The sequence below is a fragment of the Loxodonta africana genome, chromosome 4 (genome assembly GCF_030014295.1).
Source record: "Loxodonta africana isolate mLoxAfr1 chromosome 4, mLoxAfr1.hap2, whole genome shotgun sequence".
NCBI lineage: Eukaryota > Metazoa > Chordata > Mammalia > Proboscidea > Elephantidae > Loxodonta > Loxodonta africana.
In genome coordinates, this window is record NC_087345.1 from 128,798,038 (window position 1) to 128,820,631 (window position 22,594).

At 35.8% G+C, this 22,594-nt stretch overlaps 1 protein-coding gene across 2 annotated transcripts in view; it reads left to right on the top strand.

Annotated features, from left to right (window-relative positions):
- Window positions 1-22,594, top strand: part of LOC111749144 (NKG2-A/NKG2-B type II integral membrane protein-like) — a 74,500-nt gene that overhangs the window by 23,171 nt on the left and 28,735 nt on the right. For both annotated transcript variants that reach the window (XM_064284598.1, XM_064284599.1), the window contains exons 3-5: window positions 1,909-2,009; window positions 20,543-20,731; window positions 21,441-21,542. In XM_064284598.1, the coding sequence (XP_064140668.1) occupies window positions 21,503-21,542 (40 nt within the window). In that variant the 5' untranslated portion in view covers window positions 1,909-2,009; window positions 20,543-20,731; window positions 21,441-21,502. The remainder of the gene's footprint in view (window positions 1-1,908; window positions 2,010-20,542; window positions 20,732-21,440; window positions 21,543-22,594) is intronic.

Below are 22,594 nucleotides of genomic sequence, written 5' to 3' on the forward strand. Positions count from 1 at the left end.
GCTGAGACGTCATCTCACATACTTTGGCTTTGGACACGTTATCAGGAGGGATCAGCCACTGGAGAAGGACATCATACTTGTTACAGTACAGGACAAATGGAAAAGAGGAAGACCCCCAATGAGATGGATTGATATAGTGGCTGCAACAATGGGCTCAAGCATAACAACGATTGTGAGGATGGGGCAAGCCTGGGCAGTGTTTCATTCCCTTGTAAATACTGTGGCTACACGTCCAAACCGACTCAACAGCACCTAACAACAACAAAGAACCAAAATCTATATATTTTTTGCTTAGGAGATGTTTTAGTGATATAGCTTGAAAATGGCATAATGGAAGATAAATAATCTTCCAAAATGTTTAGCAGTTAGGCTTATAAAAGTACAGCATAGCACATGGCGTAGATTGTCAGTCTTTTGCAGAAGCAGTCTTAAGATTATTTCATCCCAATTTCAAATGAATGCTATTAGCTGTTGGAAATATCATTAACTTTTTCAAAAAAATTGGTTTTGAGATAATAGTAAACTCACATGCAGTTATAAGAAATAATACAGAGAGATTCTGTGTATTCTTCATGCATCTTCTACAAATGGTAACATCCTGCAGCACTACAGTATAAGATCAAAATCGGTGCTTAAGTTTGCCATTTTGTGTTTTCAAATTGTTTCTTCTGATTATTTTTTTCTCTTGTTCTTTCTTGCCTACTTGTGGGTAATTTGAGCATTTTTAGGATTTTATATTATTTATTCACAGTTCACACCCACCAGCAACTACACGGGGACATCGATGTGGCAATCTGCTTCTGTAAAGATTTACAGCCTTTGAAACCCTATGGGGCAGTTCTACTCTGTCCTCTAAAGTCACTATGAGTCGGAATCGACTCGAGAGCAGTGGGACCTTCTCCACTTCTAAATGTTATTGAATTGATTTGCAGATGACATCATAATGTTTGTTTAAATCATTAAATATGATTCAGAAAACTCATGAGGATAAGAATATTCTATTGTGCGTATTCATATTTCTGCTCTTTCCATTGTTCGGTCTTCCTTCTGATGCTTCAACATTCTTTCTTATTCATTTCTTTTCTATTTGAAGAACTTTCTTAGTCAGTTGTAATGAATAGGTTTGCTATTGACAAATTGTTTTAGTTTTCCTGCATGTGAGAATGTATTCATGTCCCCTTCGTATCTGAAAGTACAGTTTTACTAGGTATTGGATTCTTTCTTTTCCTCATTCACTGTGTGTCTCTGTGTGTGTGTCACTGTCTTTCTTTAACAGGACTAGTCCAGTTAAAGAAAGATGTGGGGCCCAGAAAACCAATTTTTTTTCTTCCATGTCGTTTATATTGTCAGTTTCAGTCCTTTAATTTCCTTTAAAAACCAAACCCTGAAAAACATAGTAGAGGAATACACTTTTTGGAGGGAAGAATGGAATAGTATCCGGAGATTTATTTAAACCCTTGCTATGAGAGTTTTTCATGGGAGAAGGATGTAGCAGTCTGCTTCTGTAAAGACTACAGCCTTGGAAACCCTATGGAGCAGTTCTATTCTGTCCTATAGAATCCCTATGAGTGGGAATCCAATCAATGGCAGTAGGTGTGGCTTATTGTTATGCTAATTATTGAACCCTGGCAACTATTAAGTTACATGGAATTAAACTTTCTTTTTAGTAAAACTATAACACTATTAAGCATTAATGTTTAGTTATTTTTGAATGAAAAGCAAATGCATTTGTGAGTTTTTGGTAATATGAAATGTGATTTTCAACTTTAATGTATTTTTAGTTTGAGAGCCTAGCACTTAAACATTTTTTTGAAAATTAAAGATGAAGTAAAACACTACCTGCATGTTTTAAAGTAATAAAACTGTAATGGTTGTTAAAACATATATATATATATATTTTTATGATAGGAGGTTATGGACTTTCTATCATCTTCTTCATGGATTGGACTCTCTCGTGAAAACAGTGATCATTCCCGGCTGTGGATAAACGGCTCACCATTAAACCAAAAGTAAGCTCTTCAGAATGATGTTATACAGAAGAAGAAAAAATACAAAAAATAAAAATTTTGATAAGTATTTTAATAAGTATGATTAGATTGAATTATAGGCATGTAGAGAGAAATTGAAAATTAATGACTTGAAATGTTGACGTAAATATTAAGAATAAACGCTCCTTGGAAACTCTTTGGGGCAGTTCTACTCTGACCTATAGGGTCGCTATGAGTCGGAATCGACTTGACGGCACTGGGTACTGGGTTTTGTACTCAGTGTTCATAATAATTATTACTAATATTTTAGAGAAATGTCATTACCAATTTCTACAACACTCTTCTATTATTGTTGCATGGAAAATGCCATTGTTTTATGGATTGCCACACAAAATATAACGGGTTTATGCATTTTTATGCATTACAGGATAACAGAGCCATCAAATCAAATGTACAGCTGTGCTATGCTATTCTCACCTGGCCTTCAATCAGCCAGTTGTGAATCTGCAAAAACTTATATTTGTAAGCTTGAGATTTTGAGTTAAAACACTTGAGCTTGGAGTCCTTCAGGTATCTTTATTTTATGAAATGGAAGTAATATCATGATTACAAAAGCCTTGTAACCAATTACATTATTTGTTCAAGTGTAAGCTCCACATTGGAACCCTCCTGGACTTTATCTTACATCCTTCTTCTCTTGGCTGATTTTCATCAGTACCCTTTTCAGTAATAAAATATAACTGGGAGTATAACAAATTTCTTGTGTTCCTGAGCCTTTATATTGTTAAATGTGTTTACTTACCTGTTTGATTTTGTAACAAAATAAAAATACCTAAATTATTGCAGTCTTGTAAGAAATCTGAATAATTGGTTTGTGAGTGCTCAAATTTTTTATTCTTCTCTATATTATTGGCCATTTACATTTCAATACATTTTTTAATATCAGCTTAACAGTTTCCATAATGAAAACTCTACTGGGGTTGAGTTTTCTTGAAAGACGGAGGGAAGACCTCTGTAAACATTCTCTATAAAGGGAAGAAAACACTGGCAAGAAATTTTCATACCAACTTTTTCAAGACTCTGGGAATTAAACAAAGGCTTGAGACAATATAGAGAGTATTTAATCAAGAAGAAATGCTGAACCTCAGTAAGAAAGACAGTGTATGTGGCATTTTAGCTTGAGCTCATACCAAACATCTTTCCCCCAGCTCCACGGGGAGCTCCATGGGGAAAACTAGCAGCTGTGCCACTACTGAACAGGAAGACTAAGTTTGGAGCTCTTAAGAGTCCCATAACCACAAAATTGTCATTCTTTGACCTTTCTCAGGCTCCCTGGAAAACCCCACTCACAGTACTTTGTGGATAGTTGACACAGTTGGAGCTAGCTCCCTGGGAAAATTGTTTACTGGAAACAATCAATAGCAATTGTTTAACTTTACAGCTACCTGAGGCTGCAATACCAGTTGTGGCCCAAAAGAGTCTGATGAAAGATTAAAAGGAAGATTTAGGGAACAAGATGTTCAGAGAGAGCTTTGAAAAGCCCACAAATATACTTGGGTATTTAGAAGGCTGTACCGTTGTACAGGGCTGTGTGCATGCCGAGGAAAGACCTGAGAAGGCCCCAATTTCTTCTTGTGATGAAGGTTCAAACAATTGATTTTCAGACTTCTTTGTTCTAATACACCCATTTAAGGCAATCAATTTTTCACAAAACCTGCTATTGATGTTGTAATTTTAGTTTAGTTTATCTCAAAATTATGAACACTCCTTGTGATCATTCTTTTGACCATACATTAGTTAGTAGTGTTAAAAATTAAAAATCACATAAAGATTTAAAAATTTTTATTATTTATGTATTTTGAAGAGTATATTTAACTCATACCCTTGATAGAGAATTTATAACAATGGAAGTGTTCTACATTTAACTTAAAATGTGACTAGTGTGAAAAATGAACTTATTTTTAAAATTTTATTTATTATGGAAACCATGGTGGTATAGTGGTTAAGAGCTATGGCTGCTAATCCAAAGGTCAGCAGTTCAAATCTACCAGGCACTCCTTGGAAACTCTATGGGGCAGCTCTACTCTGTTCTACAGAGTCGTTATGAATCGGAATTGACTCGATGGCAATGGGTTTTTTTTTTTTTTTAATTTAAATTTAAATCCAAATAGCCACATTTCAAGAACCCATCTGTTAACTTAGCTAGTGGCTACAGCACAATTTTACATGTTTTATATTTATATTCTTGGAAATACAAGCATATACTGACTTTTGGGAAAATATTGTAAGTGTATTTCAAAAATAAGTGTATTCTGTACATGTATATAAGTTTGTGTGTGTATGTGTGTACTGGTATATTGTCTAGTTTATATTCTCTTGTAGCCTTACTGATATATTTGCCTATTTGATAAGTCTAGAGTAGTTTTCTTGCCCTAAATAGTTAGACTTGAATTTTTGTCATTTTCAACATATTCTTATTAAAATATAAGAAATTAGTTATACTTCAAGGATGAATAAATTAATAATATAATTAGTATGTTAATTTTTTCACTATCTGGCATGGTGATAAAGTTCAGTATCATTTAATGTTTTATCCTTTTAGATGATATTTATCAGGGGTTATCTGAAAATTCAAAGATTTGTTTTTAAAGACTTAGTGCAAGAATTAAAAAAAAAAAAAACTAGAGCAGATGAATTAAGAAGATAATTTTGAGTGCCACCAACAATTAAGTTGAAAATGTAGTAACTAGTGTTAAATTTAAATACTTGTTCACAACAGTGTCATAATGTTTAGAATATTTTCCAGAATAATAGAAAAGATTTATTAAGGATGTGTAAAAAAGAGGAATGTAACACCATGAATTAGCAATCTAGTCCAAAAGTGTGATTTCAATATCTAAGATATTCTTAACATGGCTCAAATTTTAATAGTTTGTGATGAGAAGGAAACAAGTTTACTGCATGGGTGGTTAAGACCTCTACACCTTAACATCCTATAGAATATGTGAACAATTTCTTAAAAGCACTTGAAAAGGGACAATCTATATGACACATGTAAACATCTTCTTTGTCCTTTTAATAAGAGCCCAGCATCTCCTATGTTCTGGAGGTGTGTGATGACATAAACTGACTTCAGAATAGCCCATGTGTGAAACATTCCTGTTCACACCTTAAAAGACATTTGATGAGCCATTTACTTTCTCCACTCTTGTCTCACTCTGAGCCCTAACAGGACAATCTGTGAAGACCACACATGTTTGTTCTTGGCCCGGATTTACGTCTTTAGAAATTTCTTCTCATTTCCCAGCCATAGCAGGCCTCCTTTAGGAGAGTAACCAGGCCTCCTCACTAAAGGATGCATGACCTTCTGGCTGACAGAGGTATGAGCCACTGCTCTGCTGTCTCACTTTTAGCTCACCTCATTTGGTAGGAGAATATAAATGCCGCATATGAAACTGACACAAGAAGAAATTGAAAATATGAATACACTGAAATAAGAGATTGAATTCATAACTAAAAAACTTCTCACAAGTAAAACTCTAGACCCAAATGGCTTCCTGATGAGTTCTAAGAAACATTCAAATAGAATGAATACCTATCTTTACACACAGTTATTAAAAAAATGGAAGAAAATAAAACACTTCATCTCTCATTTATGAGGCTGGGGTTACTCTGATACCAAACCACAAATATATTACAAAAAATATATATTATGGAAAAATTCTTCTTTCTATATAGACTCTAAATCTCTTCAACAAAATACTAGACAACCAAGTAGAGCAATTGCACAGATTTTTGTTTGCTTTGCTTTGTTTTTCTGATTTTATTGTTTCTGTTTCTTCTTTAAATTTTTATTGTGGTGAAATATATGTAATAAAACACCTCAGTCATTTTTACATGTATAGTTCAGTAACATTAATTGCATTCACCATGTTGGACAAATGTCACCACAATCTGTTTCCAACTTTTTTATCATAAAAAAAATAACTCAGTACTTATTAAGCAATACTCCCTATTTCCCCCTCCCACCTACCCTGGTAACCCCTAATGAATTTTGGTCTCTTTGCATTAGCATACTCTGGGTATTTTATCTAAATAGAATCATACAATATTTGTCCTTTCAGGTCTGACTTATTTTGCTCAGCATAGTGTTTTCAGAGTTCATCCACGTCATAACATTTATTAGATCTTCTTTTCTCCTTACGGCCTAATAATATTCCATTGTGTGACTATACCACGTTTTGTTTGCCCATTTATCTCTGACAGACACTTGGTTGTTTCTACTTTTTTGGCTCTTGTGAGTAATGCCGCTGTAAACATTGGTGTACAAGTACCTAAGTCCCTGTTTTTCATTCTTTTGGGTAGAATTGTTGAGTCATATGGTATTTTTTGTGCTTACATTTTGAGGATCCACAAAACAACAGCAGCTGCTCGATTTTATGTCCCAACTGGTGATACATGAGGGTTCCAATTTCACCACATCTTCACCAACGGCTGTTATTTTCCTTTTTTTTTTTTTTTCAGACATTTAATAATAACCTAGTGGGTGTGAAGTGATGTCTTAATATGGTTTTGATTTGCATTCCCCTGATTACTAATCATGCTAAGCATTTTTTCATGTGCTTATATATCTTTGGAGAAATGCATTTTTGCCCACTTTTTAGTTAGGTTGTTTGTAGTTCAGTTGTAGTTCTTTGTATATTCTGCATATTAAACCTTTACTGTACATATGATTTGCAAACATTTTCTCCCATTCTCTAGGTTGACTATTCCCTGTCTTGACAATGTCCTTCGATGCACAAAGGTTTTTAATTTTGCTGAAGTTCAACTTACCTATTTTTCTTTTGTTTTTCATGCATTTCGTAACATACAAGGAAACAATTGTCAAATCAATGTTCCTGAAGGCTTTTCCCTATTTTTTCTTCCAGGATTTATATGGTTTTAACTCTTACATGGTGGTTGTTGACCCATTTTGAGATAATTTTTATATGGTGTGAGGTAGGGGCTACATCCCAATTCTTTTGCATGTGGAAATCCACTACTGTAAAAAAAAAAAAAAAAATCACAACTGATTTTTATGTGTTGATCTCGAATCCTTCAGCTTTGCTAAATATAGTGATTTAATCACTGCACCACCAAGGCTTCCTGGTTGCACAGTGGTTAAGAGCTAAGGCTGCTAATCAAAAGGTTGGCAGTTCGATTCTACCAGGCACTCCTTGGAAACCCTATGGGGCAGTTCTATTCCATCCTATAGGGTCATTATGAGTTGGAATCAACTTTATGGAACAGGGTTATTTTTTTGGTTATATAAGGGGCCATGTTATTGACAAATGGTAACCCTGGTGGCATGGTGGTTAAGTGCTACAGCTGCTAACCAAAAGGTCAGCAATTCAAATCCACCAGGTGCTCGCTGGAAACTGTACGTGGCAGCTCTACTCTGCCATATAGAGTCACTATGAGTTGGAATCAACTCAACGGCAGTGGGTTTGGTTTTTTGGGGGTATCGACGAATAGAGACAGTTTTACTTCTTTCTTTCCAGTATGCTCTTGCTTTTGTGTCTTTTTTTTTTTTTGATTGCTCTGCCTAGAACTTCCAGTACAATATCGAATACAAAATAAAATTAAAAAAAAACCATTGTAGATGTGTTGATTTCGACTCATGGTGACCCCATGTGTTATAGAGTAGAACTGAGATCCACAGGGTTTTCTTGGCTATAATCTTTATGGAAGCATATTGCCAGGCCTTTCTTCTGTGGTGGTGCTGGGCGGCTTCAAACCACCAACACTATGGTTAGTAGCAGAGCACAAACTGTTTGTGCCACCCAGGGGCCCTTCAGTGTTGAATGGTTATTGTTAGGTGCCTTCAAGCCCATTCTGACTCATAGCGACCCTATGCACAACAGAACAAAACATTGCCCAGTCGTGCACCACCCTCACAATTGTTGCTATGATTGAGCCCATTGTTACAGCCACTGTGTCAATCCATCTCGTTGAGGGTCTTCCTCTTTTTCTCTGGCCCTCTACTTTACTAAGTATGAAGTCATTCTCCAGGGACTGATGCCTCCTGACAACAAATCCAAAGTATATGAGACGAAGTCTCACCACCCTTGTTTCCAAGGAGCATTCTGAACGTACTTTTTCCAAGACAGATTTGTTCATTCTTTTGGGAGTCCATGGTATAGTCAATATTCTTCACCAACACCACAATTCAAAGATGTCAGCTCTTCTTTGGTCTTCTTATTCCTTGTCCAGCTTTTGCATGCATATAAAGCAATTGAAAACACCATGGCTTGGGCAGACACGCCTTAGTCCTCAAGGTGACATCTTTGCTTTTGAACACTTTGAAGAGGTCTCTTGCAGTCGATTTGCCCAATGCAATGCGTCTTTTGATTTTTTGACTGCTGCTTCCATGGGTGTTGATTGTGGATCGAAGTAAAATGAAATCCCTGACAAACTCAGTCTTTTCTCCATTTATCATGATGTTGCTTATTGGTCCACATGTGAGGTTTTTTGTTTTCTTTATGTTGAGTGTAATCCATACTGAAGGCTGTGGTCTTTGATCTTCATCAGTAAGTGCTCAAGTCCTCCTCACTTTCAGCAAGCAAGGTTGTGTCATCTGCATAACAAAAGTTGTTAATGAGTCTTCCTCCAATCCTGATGCCCTATTCTTCTCCATACAGTCCAGTTTCTTGGATTATTTGCTCAGCATACAGATGGAATAAAAAAAAAAAAATTTTTTTTTTTTTTTAAGATACAAACCTGACACACATCTTTCCTGACATTAAACCATGCAATATCCCTTTGTTCTGTTCAAACAAAAGCCTTGTGATCCATGTACAGATTTCTCATGAGCACAATTAAGTATTCTGGAATTCCCATTATTCACACTGTTATCCATAATTTGTTGTGATCCACACAGTTGAATGTCTTAGCATAGTCAATAAAACACAGGTAAACATCTTTCTGGTATTCTCTGCTTTCAACCAGGATCCATCTGACATCAGCAATAATATCCCTAGTTCCACATCCTCCTCTAAATCTGACTTGAATTTCTGGCAGTTCCCCGTGGGTACACTGCTGCAGCTGCTTTTGAATGATCTTCAGCAAAATTTAGCTTGCAAGAGATATTAATGATATTGTTCAATAATTTCCACTTTCAGTTGGATCACCTTTCTTGGGAATAGGCATAAATATGGTTCTCTTCCAGTCACTTGGCCAAATTTCTCGGCATAGACGAGTGAGCACTTCCATCCCTGCATCCATTTGTTGAAAATCTCTCAGTTGGTATTCCGTCAATTCCCAGAGCCTTGTTTTTTGCCAATGCCTTCAGTGCAGCTTGGACTTCTTCCTTCAATACCATCAGTTCCGGATCATATGTTAGTTTCTGAAATGGTTGAAGTTTAACCAATTATTTTTGGTATAGTTTCTCTGTGTATGCCTTCCATCTTCTTTTGATGCTTCCTGCGTTGTTAAGAATTTTGCCCATAAAATTCTTCACTGTTGCAACTCAAGGCTTGAATTTTTTCTTCACTTCTTTCAGCTTGAGAAATGTTGAGTGTGTTCTTCTCTTTTGGTTTTCTTTCTCCAGGTCTTTGCACATGTCATCATAGTATTTTACTTTGTCTTTTGAGCCACCCTTTGAAATCTCCCATTCAGCTCTTTTAATTCATCATTTTTTCCTTTTGCTTTAGCTACTTGACGTTCAAGAGCAAGTTTCAGAGTCTCTTCTGACATCTATTTAGGTCTTTTCTTTCTCTCCTGTTTTTTTAAAAACCACTTGCTTTCTTCATATATATGATATCCTTGATGTCATCCCACTACTCACCTGGTCTTCAGTCATTAGTATTCAACGCGTCAAATTTACTCTTTAGATGGTCTCTAAATTCAGGTGGGATATATTCAAGGTCGTACTTTGGCTCTCCTGGACTTGTTCTAATTTTCTTCAGTTTCAACTTAAACTTGCATATGGGTGATTGATGCTCTGATACACCGTTGACCCCTGGCCTTGTTCAGACTGATAATATTGAGCTTTTCCACCTTCTCTTTCCACAGTTGTAGATGATTTGATTCCTCAGTATTCCATCTGGTGAGGTCCGTGTGCATTGTGGCCATTTATGTTAGTTAAAAAAGGTATTTGCAATTAAGAAGTTATTGGTCTTGCAAAATTCAATCATGCGATCTCTAGCATCGTTTTTATCGCCAAGACCATATCTTCCAACTACCAATCCTTTTTTGTTTCCAACTTTCACAGTCCAATTACCAGTAATTATCAGTGCATCCTGATTGCATGTTTGATCAACTTCAGACTGCAGAAATTAGTAAAGTTGACCATTTCTGCATCTTTGGCCTTAGTGGTTCGTGCGTCACTTTGAATAATAGTTGTATTAACTGGTCTTCCTAGTCGGCGTATGGATATTATCCTATGATTGACAGCGTTGTCCTTCAGGATAGATCTTGAATTGTTCTTTTTAACAATGAATGCAACACCATTTCTCTGGTCTTTTTAGGAGAATTTGAAGTCTGCATCCCACTGCTTTCCTGCTCCATCAGGAATTCTCTATTGTGTTTCCTGTGAGGACAGTCATCAGCTGTAGCCAGGCACCATCTATTTCTTCTGGTCTCAGCATGATGTAGTCTCTGATGTATGTGGGCCTTTTTGTCTCTTTGGCTCATTAATTACCTTGTGACTTTGGTGTTCTTCATTCTCCTTTTCTGCAGGTGGGTTGAGACCAATTGATGCATCTTAGATGGCTGCTTGCTAGCGTTTAAGACCCCAGATGCCACTCACCAAAGCGGGATGCAGAATGTTTTCTTAATAGATTTTATTATGTCAGTTGACCTAGATGCCCCATGAAACCATAGTCCTCAGATCCCCACCCCTGCTACTCTGGCCTTCAAAGCATTCAGTTTATTCAGGAAACTTCTTTGCTATTGGTTTAGTCCAGTTGTGCTGACCTCTCCTGTATTGTATGCTGTCTTTTCCTTCAGCTAAAATACTTCTTGTCTACTGTCTAATTAGTGAATATTCCTCTCCCATCCTCCCTCCCCATGCCCTTTACCATCGAAGAATAATTTCTTCTCTCTTTATACTATTTCTTGCGTTCTTATAATGGTGTTCTCATACATTTGTCCTTTTAGAATTAATTTCACTCAGCATAATGTTTTTTTTTTTAATGCCTTCCAGTTTCCTCCATCTTATGAAATGTTTCACAGGTTCATCCTTGTTCTTTATCGATGCATAGTATTCCACTGTGTGAATATACCATAATTCATTTATGCATTCATCCATTGATGGACACCTTGGTTGCTTCCATCTTTTTGCTATTGTAAACAGTGCTGCAAGAACTTGGGTTTGCATATATCTGTTCGTGTAAAGGCTCTTATTTCTCAAGAAAATATTCCAAGCAGTGGGATTGCTGGATTGTATGGTAGTTCTATTTCTATTTTTTTAAGGAAGCCAAACATTGATTTCCAAAGTGGTTGTACCATTTTACATTACCACTAGCAATGTATAAGTGTTCCAGTCTCTCCACAACCTCTCTAACATTTATTATTTTGTGGTTTTTGAGCTAATGCCAGCCATGTTGGAATGAGATGGCATCTCATTGTATTTTTGATTTGCATTTCTCTAATGATCATGAGCATTCCCTCATCTATGTGTTAGCTACCTGAATGTCTTCTTTGGTGAAGTGCCTGTTCCTGTCCTTTGCCCATTTGTATATGGGTTATTTGTGTTTTTGTTGTTGAGTGTTTGCAGTATCATGTAGATTTTAGAGATCAGACACTGATTGGGAATGTTATAGCTAAAAAGTTTTTCCTATTTTGTGGGTAATGTTTTTAGTCTTTTGGTGAAGTCTTTCGCTGAGCATAGGTGTTTGATTTTTAGGAGATCCGAGTCATCTGTTTTCTCTTTTGCTGTTTGTGCATTATTAGTAATGTTTGGTATACTGTTTATGCCATGTATTAGGGCTCTTAGCATTGTATCTATTTTTTCTTCTATGAGCTTTATAATTTTAGATTTTTTATTTAGGACTTTGATGCATTTTGAGTTTGTTTTTGTGCATGGTATGAGTTACGGGTCTTGTTTTATTCTTTTGCTGATGGATGTACAGTTATGCCAGCACCATTTGTTAAAGAGACTGTCTTTTCCCCATTTAACTGACTTTTGGCTTTTGTGAAATATCAGCTGCTGGTATGTGGATGGATTTATGTCTGGATTCTCAGTTCTGTTCCATTGGTCTATGTGTCTGTTGTTGTACCAGTACCAGGCGGTTTTGTCTACTGTGGCAGTATATTGTTGTTTTTGTTAGGTGTCATCGAGTCGATTCTGACTCATATCAACCCTATGCACAAGAGAACGAAACACTGCCCAGTCCTGCACCATCCTCACAATCGTTGTTATGCTTGAACTCATTGTTGCAGCCACTGTGTCAATCCACCTCTTGAGGGTCTTCCTCTTTTCTACGGACCCCGTGCTTTGCCAAGCATGATGTCCTTCTCCAGAGACATCCTTGCTTCTAAGGAACATTCTGGTTGTATTTCTTCTAAGACAGATTTGTTCATTCTTTTGGCAGTCCGTGGTATATTCAATATTTTTCACCAACACCACAATTCAAATTCGTCAATTCTTCTTCAGTCTTTCTTATTCATTTTCCGGCTTTCACATGCATATGATGAGATTGAAAATATCATAGCTTGGGTCAGTATAATATGTTCTAAAATCAAGTAGTGTGAGGCCTCACACTTTGTTCTTTTTCAGTAATACTTTACTTATCTGGGTCCTCTTTCACTTCCATATGAAGTTGGTGATTTGTTTCTGTATCTCATTAAAAATTGTCTTTGGAATTTGGATCAGTATTGCATTGTTTTTATAGATTGGTTTGGGTAGAATAGACATTTTTACAATGTTGATTCTTCCTATCCATGAACAAAGTATGTTTTTCCACATATGTAGGTCTCTTTTGGTTTCTTGTAGTAATGTCTTGTACTTTTCTTTGTGTAGGTCTTTTATGTCTCTGGTTGGACTTATTCCAATTATTTTATCTTCTTGGGGGCTACTGTAAAGGGTATTAATTTGGTGATTTCCTCTTCGATGTTCTCTTTGTTGGTGTAGAGGAATCCAACTGATTTTTATATGTTTATCTTGTATCCTGATATTCTGCTGAACTCTTCTATTAGTTTCCATAGTTTTCTAGTGGATTCTTTAGGGTTTTCTTTGTATAATATCTTGTCATCTGCAAGTAGTTACATCTACTTCTACCTTACCAATTTGGATGCTCTTTATTTCTTTATCTAGTGCAATTGCTCTGGCTAGGACCTCCAGCGCAATGTTGAGTAAAAGTGATGATAAAAGGCATCCTTGTCTGGTTCCTGTTCTCAAGGGGAATGCTTTCAGGCTCTCTCCATTTAGAATGATGTTTCCTGTTGTCTTTGCATAAAGGACCTTTACTATGTTGAGAGATTTTCCTTCTATTCCTATTTTGCTGAGGGTTTTTATCATGAATTGGCATTGGGCTTTGTCGAATGCCTTTTCTGCATCAATTGATAGGTTCATCTGGTTCTTGTCTTTTGTTTTGTTTATATGATGGATTACATTAATTGTTTTTCTAATGTTGAAACATCACTGCATATCTGGTATGAATATTTGGTCACAGTGAATTTTTTATATATATATATGTTTTTGAATTCTATTGGTTAGAATTTTGTTGAGGATTTTTGCATCTAAGTTTAAGAGGGATATAGGTCTGAAATTTTCTTTTCTTTTCTTTTTTTTTTTTTTTTTTGGTGTCAGGGATATGGCTGGCTTCATAGAGTTAATTTGGGAGTATTCCATCCTTCTCTATGCTCTGAAATATCTTTAGTAGTGTTAACTCTTTTCTGAAAGTTCGATAGAACTCTTCAGTGAAGCCATCAAGGCCAGGGTTTTTTTTTATTGTTGTTGGGAGTTTTTAAATTACCTTTTCAATCTCTTCTTTTGTTATGGGTTTATTTAGTGTTTCTACCTCTGTCTGTGTTAGTTTAGGTAGGTAGTGAGTTTCTAGAAATTCATCCATGTCTTCTAGATTTTCAAATTTGTTAGTGTACAATTTTTCATAGTAATCTTATATGATTCTTTTAATTTCAGTTGGGTCTGTTGTAGTATTGCCCATTTCATTTCTTATTCAGGTTTTCTACTTCCTCTCCTGCTTTTCTTTTGTTATTTTCAAAGAACCAGTTTTTGGTCTTGTTAACTCTTTCAAGTGTCTTCCTGTTCTCTATTTCATTTAATTCTGCTCTAATTTTTATTATTTACTTTCTTTTTGTTTCTGAGAGTTTCTTTTGTTGCTCTCTTTCTATTTTTTGAAGTTGTAGTGATAATTCTTTGATTTTGCCCTTTTCTTCTTTTCGGATGTGTGCATTTATTGATATAAATTGACTTCTGGGCACTGCTTTAGCTGTGTCCCAGAGGTGCTGGTATGAATTGTTTTGATTTTCAATGGATTTGATGACTTTATTTATCCCATCCTCAATTTCTTCTATAACTCAGTCATTTCTGAAGAGGGTATTGTTCAGTTTCCAAGTGTTTGATTTCTTTTCCCTGCTTTTTCTGTTATTAATTTATACTTTTAGGGCTTTATGGTCAGAGAAGATGCTTTGTTTTTTGGAATTCTTTTATCTGATTTTTCTTGGAATATATTGGTGCCAGGTGTTTTATCTTCATTCTCACTAATTCTGCCTTCCATTTCCTCAATTCTACTCCTCTGACTGTCTTTTGAGTTGCCTAATTCTGTAATTTTATTGTTAATCTTCCGAATTTCTGATTGTTGTCTCTGTGTGGATTCTTACAGCCTATTAAATTTTTCATTATGTTCTTGGATAACATTTATAATTTCTTGCACTGCTTTATCTTTGTTCCTCGGCTTGGTCTGCATTTTGCTTGATCTCCTTCCTGATCTCTTGAAGAGTTCTGTATGTTAATCTTTTGTATTATACGTCTGGCAATTCCAGGAAAACATATTCTTCCAGAAGATTCCTTTATTCTTTGTTTTGAGGGCTTGTTGAAGTGATCATTGTCTGCTTCTTTATGTGATTTGATATTGACTCTTTTCTCCAAGCTATCTGTAAGTTATTGTATTAATTTGTATTTGCTTACTGTGTCCTAGCTTCTTGCTTTGTTTTGTTTTGATGTGCTCAAATAGGCTGCTCAAGTGAGCTAGCTTGATTGTTTGTGCCTTTGAAGCTCTATTGTCACCAGGTGGCTAGAGTTACCAGGTATATGAGCCTAGGAGTCCTTTCACTTTTCTTGTATGGATTCAGCTCCGGTATCCAGGTAGTTGGTCATCCGGTGTGTGATACAAGCTCTGTCCTACAGTCTTAGAGTGACAGGGGTGATTGGAGTATTCACAGGTTTCTGGTTGCAGCAGGGGGTCATGCACTGAACAAGGCAGGGAGCTGACGACCATCCCTCGAATGTCTGTGAGGAAAGTGCATCCTTGTGTCCTAGACTGCACAGGTGGATCGGTTCTGCAGCCAGACCACAGGCACTCAATGCTTTTGGTTGTAGGAACTGGGAAGCCTCACTTATCCTTGGACTCTTGTCACAGGTGGCTAGGTTACGTGGGTGGATCCGCTAGTCCTTAAGACCCTGATGTGGGTAGGCGAGGACCCTTTTTAACAGGCAAAGCAGTGCGAAACATCAAAAAGTCACCTCTCCACCACACAGCTGAAACAGTTCAAGTCAGATCTCAAGCACTTATACCATTGCAGTCTGCCAACAACGGCCTAACCTCCTGAAATGGGCCCCTACAGGTCCATGCAGGGGTGAAAGGTATTCAAAGCCTGCAGACTCTTTGTGCCTGGATAGGTGCTGCTTCTGCCTTGAGCTTCCCAGCTTCCTGGAGCTGGCAGATTATCTTTCCCCCTGACTGTTAATTTATTCTTTCTCCAAGGCTGGGAGAATGGCTAAGGGCATGCAGCAGGATCTATAGTAGGCCTGGAGATACCGACAGCCACTGAAGCTGGCTTGGGGCCTGGGGACACGGTAAAAAAAAACACAAGTACTTAGCTTTTGCAAAGAGCCCTGCTCTCCCCTGTTTCCAGTGGTGTGAGTAGACTGTGCAGCTCACTGTTTCTCCCTGAGGAAACTGCATCCTGAAAGCTACCAGCAGGCCTGTCACATTTGCTCCAGTGGATTGCACTTGGGGAGTACCAGTTGTTGCCGGGTCAGGACCGGCAACTCCTCACAGCTTCTGAACCCCTTACAGCTTCTGAACTACTCTCCCTACCCCAATTTTCTAACTTTTTCTTTCATGATTAGGGTTTCCAGTTTGTCATATATATAATCGTGTCATTTGGGTTTTTTTTTGGTCTTTGTTGTTAGAGGGATCACTGGAAGCATCTGACTACTCTGCCATCTTGGCCCCGCCTCCTAGATTTTTTTTCTTAGTAGCCTTAGGTAGTCACAACTTCTCGTGAGGGCCAATATCTGTATGGTAACTTATCCAAATGCATTCTTCCTTGACAAGAAACCCCTAATCACTTCTAATGGAGCCCTGGTGGTACAATGGTTAAGCTCTTAAGTGTTAACTGAAAGGTCAGTGGTTCCAACCCACTAGCCCCTCCAGGGGAGAAAAAACCTGGTGATCTGCTCTCATAAATATTACAGTCTAAGAAACCCTGTAGGGCAGTTTGACTGTGTCACATAGGTTACTGTGAGTTGGGATCTGCCTGACAATAATTTCTAAGTCGTTTAACTTGTAAAAAGTATTCAAATATATTTTGATTAATTCTACTCTATAGGGAGTTCCATTTTCTTTATGAGTAATGTAAATACCTAAAAGCCTATTTCTCTTATAATCTCACATGGAAATAATATTCTCCGCAAAATTATATATGAAGAAATGATTTCCTTTTAAGTGTGTCTTTTTGAAAATGTTTCCTTTTTAAAAACACATTTTATCTATTTTTGGTAACAATACACACAACCAAACATACATCCATTCTCAGCTTGTACGTGCATAGTTCAGTAACGTTGCTTACATACCTTCACATTGTGCCACAATTCTCACTACCTCTCCCCTTATTGTTTCATCACCATTAATTTAGGCTCTCTGCCCCTTAAAGTTCTCATTTGTCCTTTAGATTGACTGTTGTCAGATTAAGCTCATATAGATAATTCTTTATAAGAGTGCCATGCTCAAGACAAACTTTTTTATTAATTACTTAGGCTAAACTGTTGTTTAGTTTAACAATGGCTTCATGGGATACTTTTGGTTCAAGGTTTCAAGATTGTTTTCAGGCATTTGTTTCCAGCGTTCCCACAGTCTCAATGAATCTAGTTAGCAGTCTGGTTTCCATGTGAGTTTAAAGTTCTGTTCCATGATTTTCCTCCTTTTGATCAGGATTTATCTGTTGGATCCTTGATCAAAACATTCAATAATGGTAGCCAGGCACCATTCATTCCTTTTGGTCTCATGGTACCGGAGGTAATATTTATAGAGGCAATTAAATATGTGGTCCATTTCATTCTCCAAGTCCTGGGTCTCCTACTACTGGTGTTCCAGGTAAATAGAGGCCAATCGATTTATTGGTCTTGGAGATTCTTTCCTATTTTAAGAACTTTTACCAATACCTTGCTATGTGGCAAACACAGTTTATATTCTAACCAAATTCAGTTATTTAACTCTTACAGCAATCTTATAAGGGAAAGATTATCATAATTTCTGAAAGTGAAGAGGTCTTGAAGCACTTGCTGATGAGGTTGAAGACTACATCCTTCAGTATGGGTTATACCTCAACATAAAGAAAACCAAAATCCTCACAATAAGCAAAATCGTGATAAATGGAGAAAATATTGAAGTTGTCAAGGATTTCATTTTACTTGTGTCCACATCAATGCCCATGGAAACAAGAGTCAAGAAATCAAAGGACGCATCACACTGGGCAAATATGCTGCAAAAGAACTCAAGAAAGTGTTAAAAAGTAAAAGGCATCACTGTAAGGACTAAGGAGTGCCTGACCCAAGCTGTGGTGTTTTCAAATACCTCATATGCATGTGAAAACGGAACAATGAATAAGGAAGACAAAAGAATTGGTGCCTTTGAATTGCAGCATTGGTGAAGAATTTTTTTTTTTATTGAATATACCATGGACTGCCAAAAGAACAAACAAAGCTATCTTGGATGAAGTACAGCCAGAGTGCTCCTTAGAAGTGCAGATGGTGAGACTTCATCTCACATACTTTGAACATGCTGTCAGGATGGAACAGTCCCTGGAGAAAGACATCATGCTTGGTAAAGGAGAGGGTCAGTGAAAAAGAAGAAAATCCTCAATGAGTTGGACTGCCACAGTGGCTGCAACAATGGGCTCAAACATAACAATGATCATGAGTTTGGACATGGACCAGTCAGTGTTTTGTTCTGTTGTACACAGGGTCACTTTGAGTTGAAACCACCTTGACAGCACCTAACAACAACAACGTTTGCCATTTATATATTTCCTATGGTGAAGTGTCTATTCAAATATTTTGTTCATTTTTCATCAGGTTTCTGTCTTCCTTTATTTGTTGTAAAAGTTCTTATATATGCTAACTATAAGTCTTTTGTGATGTCTTACTAATATTTTTTTCCCAGTTTGTGGCTTTACTTTTCATTTTATCAATATTTTTTCTAAATGAGAGTTGTTGATTTTTTCGTTCAGATTTTAATAATTGTTTCTTTCAACGTCTTCACCTTCCTGTTGTTAACAAAAAACACTAGTTAGAATATTTATTGGTATTACAGAGAAAACTAATATTGATAAAACCAGATGATGCATGAGAATATCTTGCTTTATTGTGATGATTCCTGAAGCAGCCAAAAGTAAAGTATGTGATGCAGAGCTCAGGGAAGAATATTGTGGTGATTTGTTAAGCTGTTTCTAAGAATGTCTCTCTTTTTCATAACACAGAACATTCCTTCAAATCATTATTCTCCTACTACCACTCTCAACCAAGCTATAGGTTCCATATTTTTACAAATAGGAGATTCCACATTATTAAGTAACCTCACTTCCCATTCTACACTTAATATTCCAGTAATATAGGGGTAAAGTGACATATGTTATGCCAATCATAAATCCCATGTAGTTTACAGGACAGATATAGTTACAATTCCCAAGCCACTATAATTAGATTCTTATCTTGGAACTTCACTCACTTGTCTAATGGAATAGGCTCATTATTTCTAAGAGAGTATCATGGGGAATTTGTAAAATTGTGGTTGCTACAAGTCTAGAATTCAACCTCATTGAGAAAACCAGCTTGAAATAAATCAGAGTGCAAGAAAGATAAGAATTCAGAAAAGTCTTTATGGCACTGGAGTTCTTGGCTTGCAAAATTTCTTCCTTTCCCATATTTTCTTAGTTGAGATAAAGTGTTTCCTTTTTGCCTAAGCTTGTTTTCAAAAGAACCCAATCTGTTCAAAAATTATTTTTCATAATTAATGAGTAACAAAATAAATAATATAGTGAGTGTTTATTTAATCAATCCCTTGCTGGGTTTATATTGACTAATTTTATTTATATTGGCTCAGTGGTTAAGACTTGGCTCCTAATCAAAAGGTCGGCAGTTCAAATCTACCAGCTGCTCCTTGGAATCCCTATGGGACAGTTCTACTCTGTCCTGTAGGGTCACTAGGAGTCAGAATTGACTCAAGGGCACTGGGTAAACTCTTCTCATAGAATACCAAAAAAAACAACAACAACAACAAAAAAAAAAACCCTTGCTGTCAAGATGATGCTACTCATAGTGACCCTATAGTACTGCCAACCTTTTGGTTAGTAGCCGTAGCTCTTAACCACTGCACCATCAGAGTTCCCTCCCAGGGAATAGGTAGTTATAATTATTTCAATATTTGCTTTAAATTTATTTATTCTAATTAACTGACTGTATCTTAAGAGATCTTTCTTTTTAAGAATTTCTTAAGATACAGTTAGCTAATAAAATGAATAAAATTTAATGTACAACTTTTCATGATTATAACAGTGAAAAAAATAAAAGAGATTTGTGAAGAAGGATGGTTTTGTACCAGCAAATATTAAGTAGCAAAAGCTGCACTTGCTCAGAGTAACCTGTAAAAACAATATTTGATAATTATGATAATAATTTTATTGAATTAATATTTAATATTTATGTACCTTAATAGAAATGGCCATAATATTGCCATATAAATATATGTAATGATTATAATGCACATAAAAGCTCAAGTTTTAACCACCTAGTCCTATAGAAGCTCATGGTTATGAGGATATTTTTAACATGTCGTAAGCTTCAGCATTGATAGTTGAGAGGAAAACAACTTGACTGCATCATTGGACAAAGTCTTCTTTCTCTAAAACTATTTATTCCACGAAGACAAACTTTTGAAATAAGATAATCTATATGAAATATTATTATTGACAGTAACCAAAAGTCTCTGTTTGAGGTAGGAGTTGAGTTAAATTTACTTCACAATTTTCAAAGTGTGATAATTTCCTGTTAAAACTTAAGTGAAACTTTGCTCAGTAATGTGGTTTTTTTTTTTTTCTCCCATTTTCAGATTCCTTTACATACTCAAAAGCAGTCTGAAGGAAGCAGATTTTTAAAATGTCTTTTTAGGATAACTAAAGGATAATTTGAATTCATTTTCTTAGCATCTGTTAATATCCCAGTCATCACTGGCTTTTGGTCATCATAGACATACAGCTTCCCCCTTAGAAGCACAACGTGGCTATCAGGCTAACATCAGGTAAGTGCAATTTTATTATATATGTTTTTACTTGAACTCATTTAATGATCTATTTTAAATGTAGTAAAGTAGGAGAACACTTTAGTATAAATACACAATCAATTCAAAGCGGGTAATTGAAACATCCATGCACATAATTTTGAGACAATAACAAAGTTCACACGTGTTAGATTTTTTATAAAAGGCTCAAATTATTGTCCTTAGATAATTAAACAAGTGCATAAAAATACAAACAGTAAAGTTTATTCATGAATCTAGCTTAAAGTGAAATCATGAAATAAAAAATCTTGAAAATGAATCATTTATCCTGAATTTTCCCATGTTTTTAAAAAAAATTTAGGTCTTTAAAAAATATTATATGCTATTTAATTTTTTTTAGTGTGTAAAATAAAATTATCCATAGAATGAATTCAGGTAAATGACATGTGACAAAGCACAATCTCTCACCCACTTCTCGAATATGCTGAACAGGCAGAAAGATTGTGAGAAGGTAACATCTGTAAGATTTTTTCTTAAAAAATAAATGAGATGACCTCAGTTGTGACTCTTGTTTCCTGGGACAACTATCTTAATCATTCTGAGTATTCTCGTGGTATCATGAATTTGCTGAGTTTTCGTGTATATGGGTTTTTTCATACACAATCACATACAGCCCATTGGCTCCAACAGTCTTAAATCTTCCACATTTTCTCCATTTCTATCTCTGTAGATTCTCCGCTGCCTCCATGGAGATTCATTGCTGAGATCCTGGGAATTATCTTTTTTAAATTAATGTTCATAGTGGTTATCGTAGCAGTTCTCAATATTCCTGGTAAGTCTATGAGAAAACAAACACAAGAAAACTGTGCTAATGGAATAAGAATCTGAAAACCTCTCTACTCACAATATTATGTCAAATCATTCTCTTTTTTATGTGGACATTTATTATCTTAAACTTAATAATATTTTTAAAAATCCTGATAATGTGTAATTATTATGGAAGGGGTATTCCAAGTTAATAAAAATTATTAATGATATTATATACATATTATGATTGCTTTCATGTAAATGCCAAAAAAAAGATCTGATATAATATCCTGAGGCCTTGTTTTAACAGACAAATAAAATCATTATAAATAACTGATGAATGAAGAAAAGGTTAAGCCGTAATCTGGCATCTGATAGAAGAGCTGTTGTTTTGGTTGTTGCTGCTGTTTATATTAGGTTGTAATGGCTTTTACTATTAGGTTTTCTTGGTTAAAAAAAATATATTAATATTTACCAGTATTAGTATAGCCACTGAAGGAATTGCTACAAATTCATAATAAAAGCCATATTTTATTTATGGTTGTACAATTATAATCATACTGAGTTACTTTCATTCCTGTAGCAACTTCAATCCAGGAACAAAAAAATTCTTCTATAATAAGAACTGAGAAAGATAGGTAAAGGCTCTAAATTTTTTTCTTTTTTGTAGTTTCAACATATTCCGTTTGTTTCTAGAAGTAAAAAGAGATTGTCAGGAAAATTACCTAATAAACAGTGAATGATATATTTTTAGAAATGATCAGTACCTAAAGTTTAAACTTTATAATCTGTGAATAAAAAACCAAAACCGAACCCATTGCCACTGAGTCAATTCCGACTCATAGCGACCCTATAGGACAGAGTAGAACTGCCCCATAGGGTTTCTAAGAAGTGCCTGGTGGATTCTAACTAATGACCTTTTGGTTAGCAGCCAAACCCTTACCCACTATGCCACCAGGGTTTCCAGTCAGTGGATAGAGGTATAAGTGATTAATAGTATAAAATATTTTTTTAAACAACCGATCTCCTTTTTTTCCTAGTGGCTTAAATGTGAAGATGCTATGATATGCTACACTA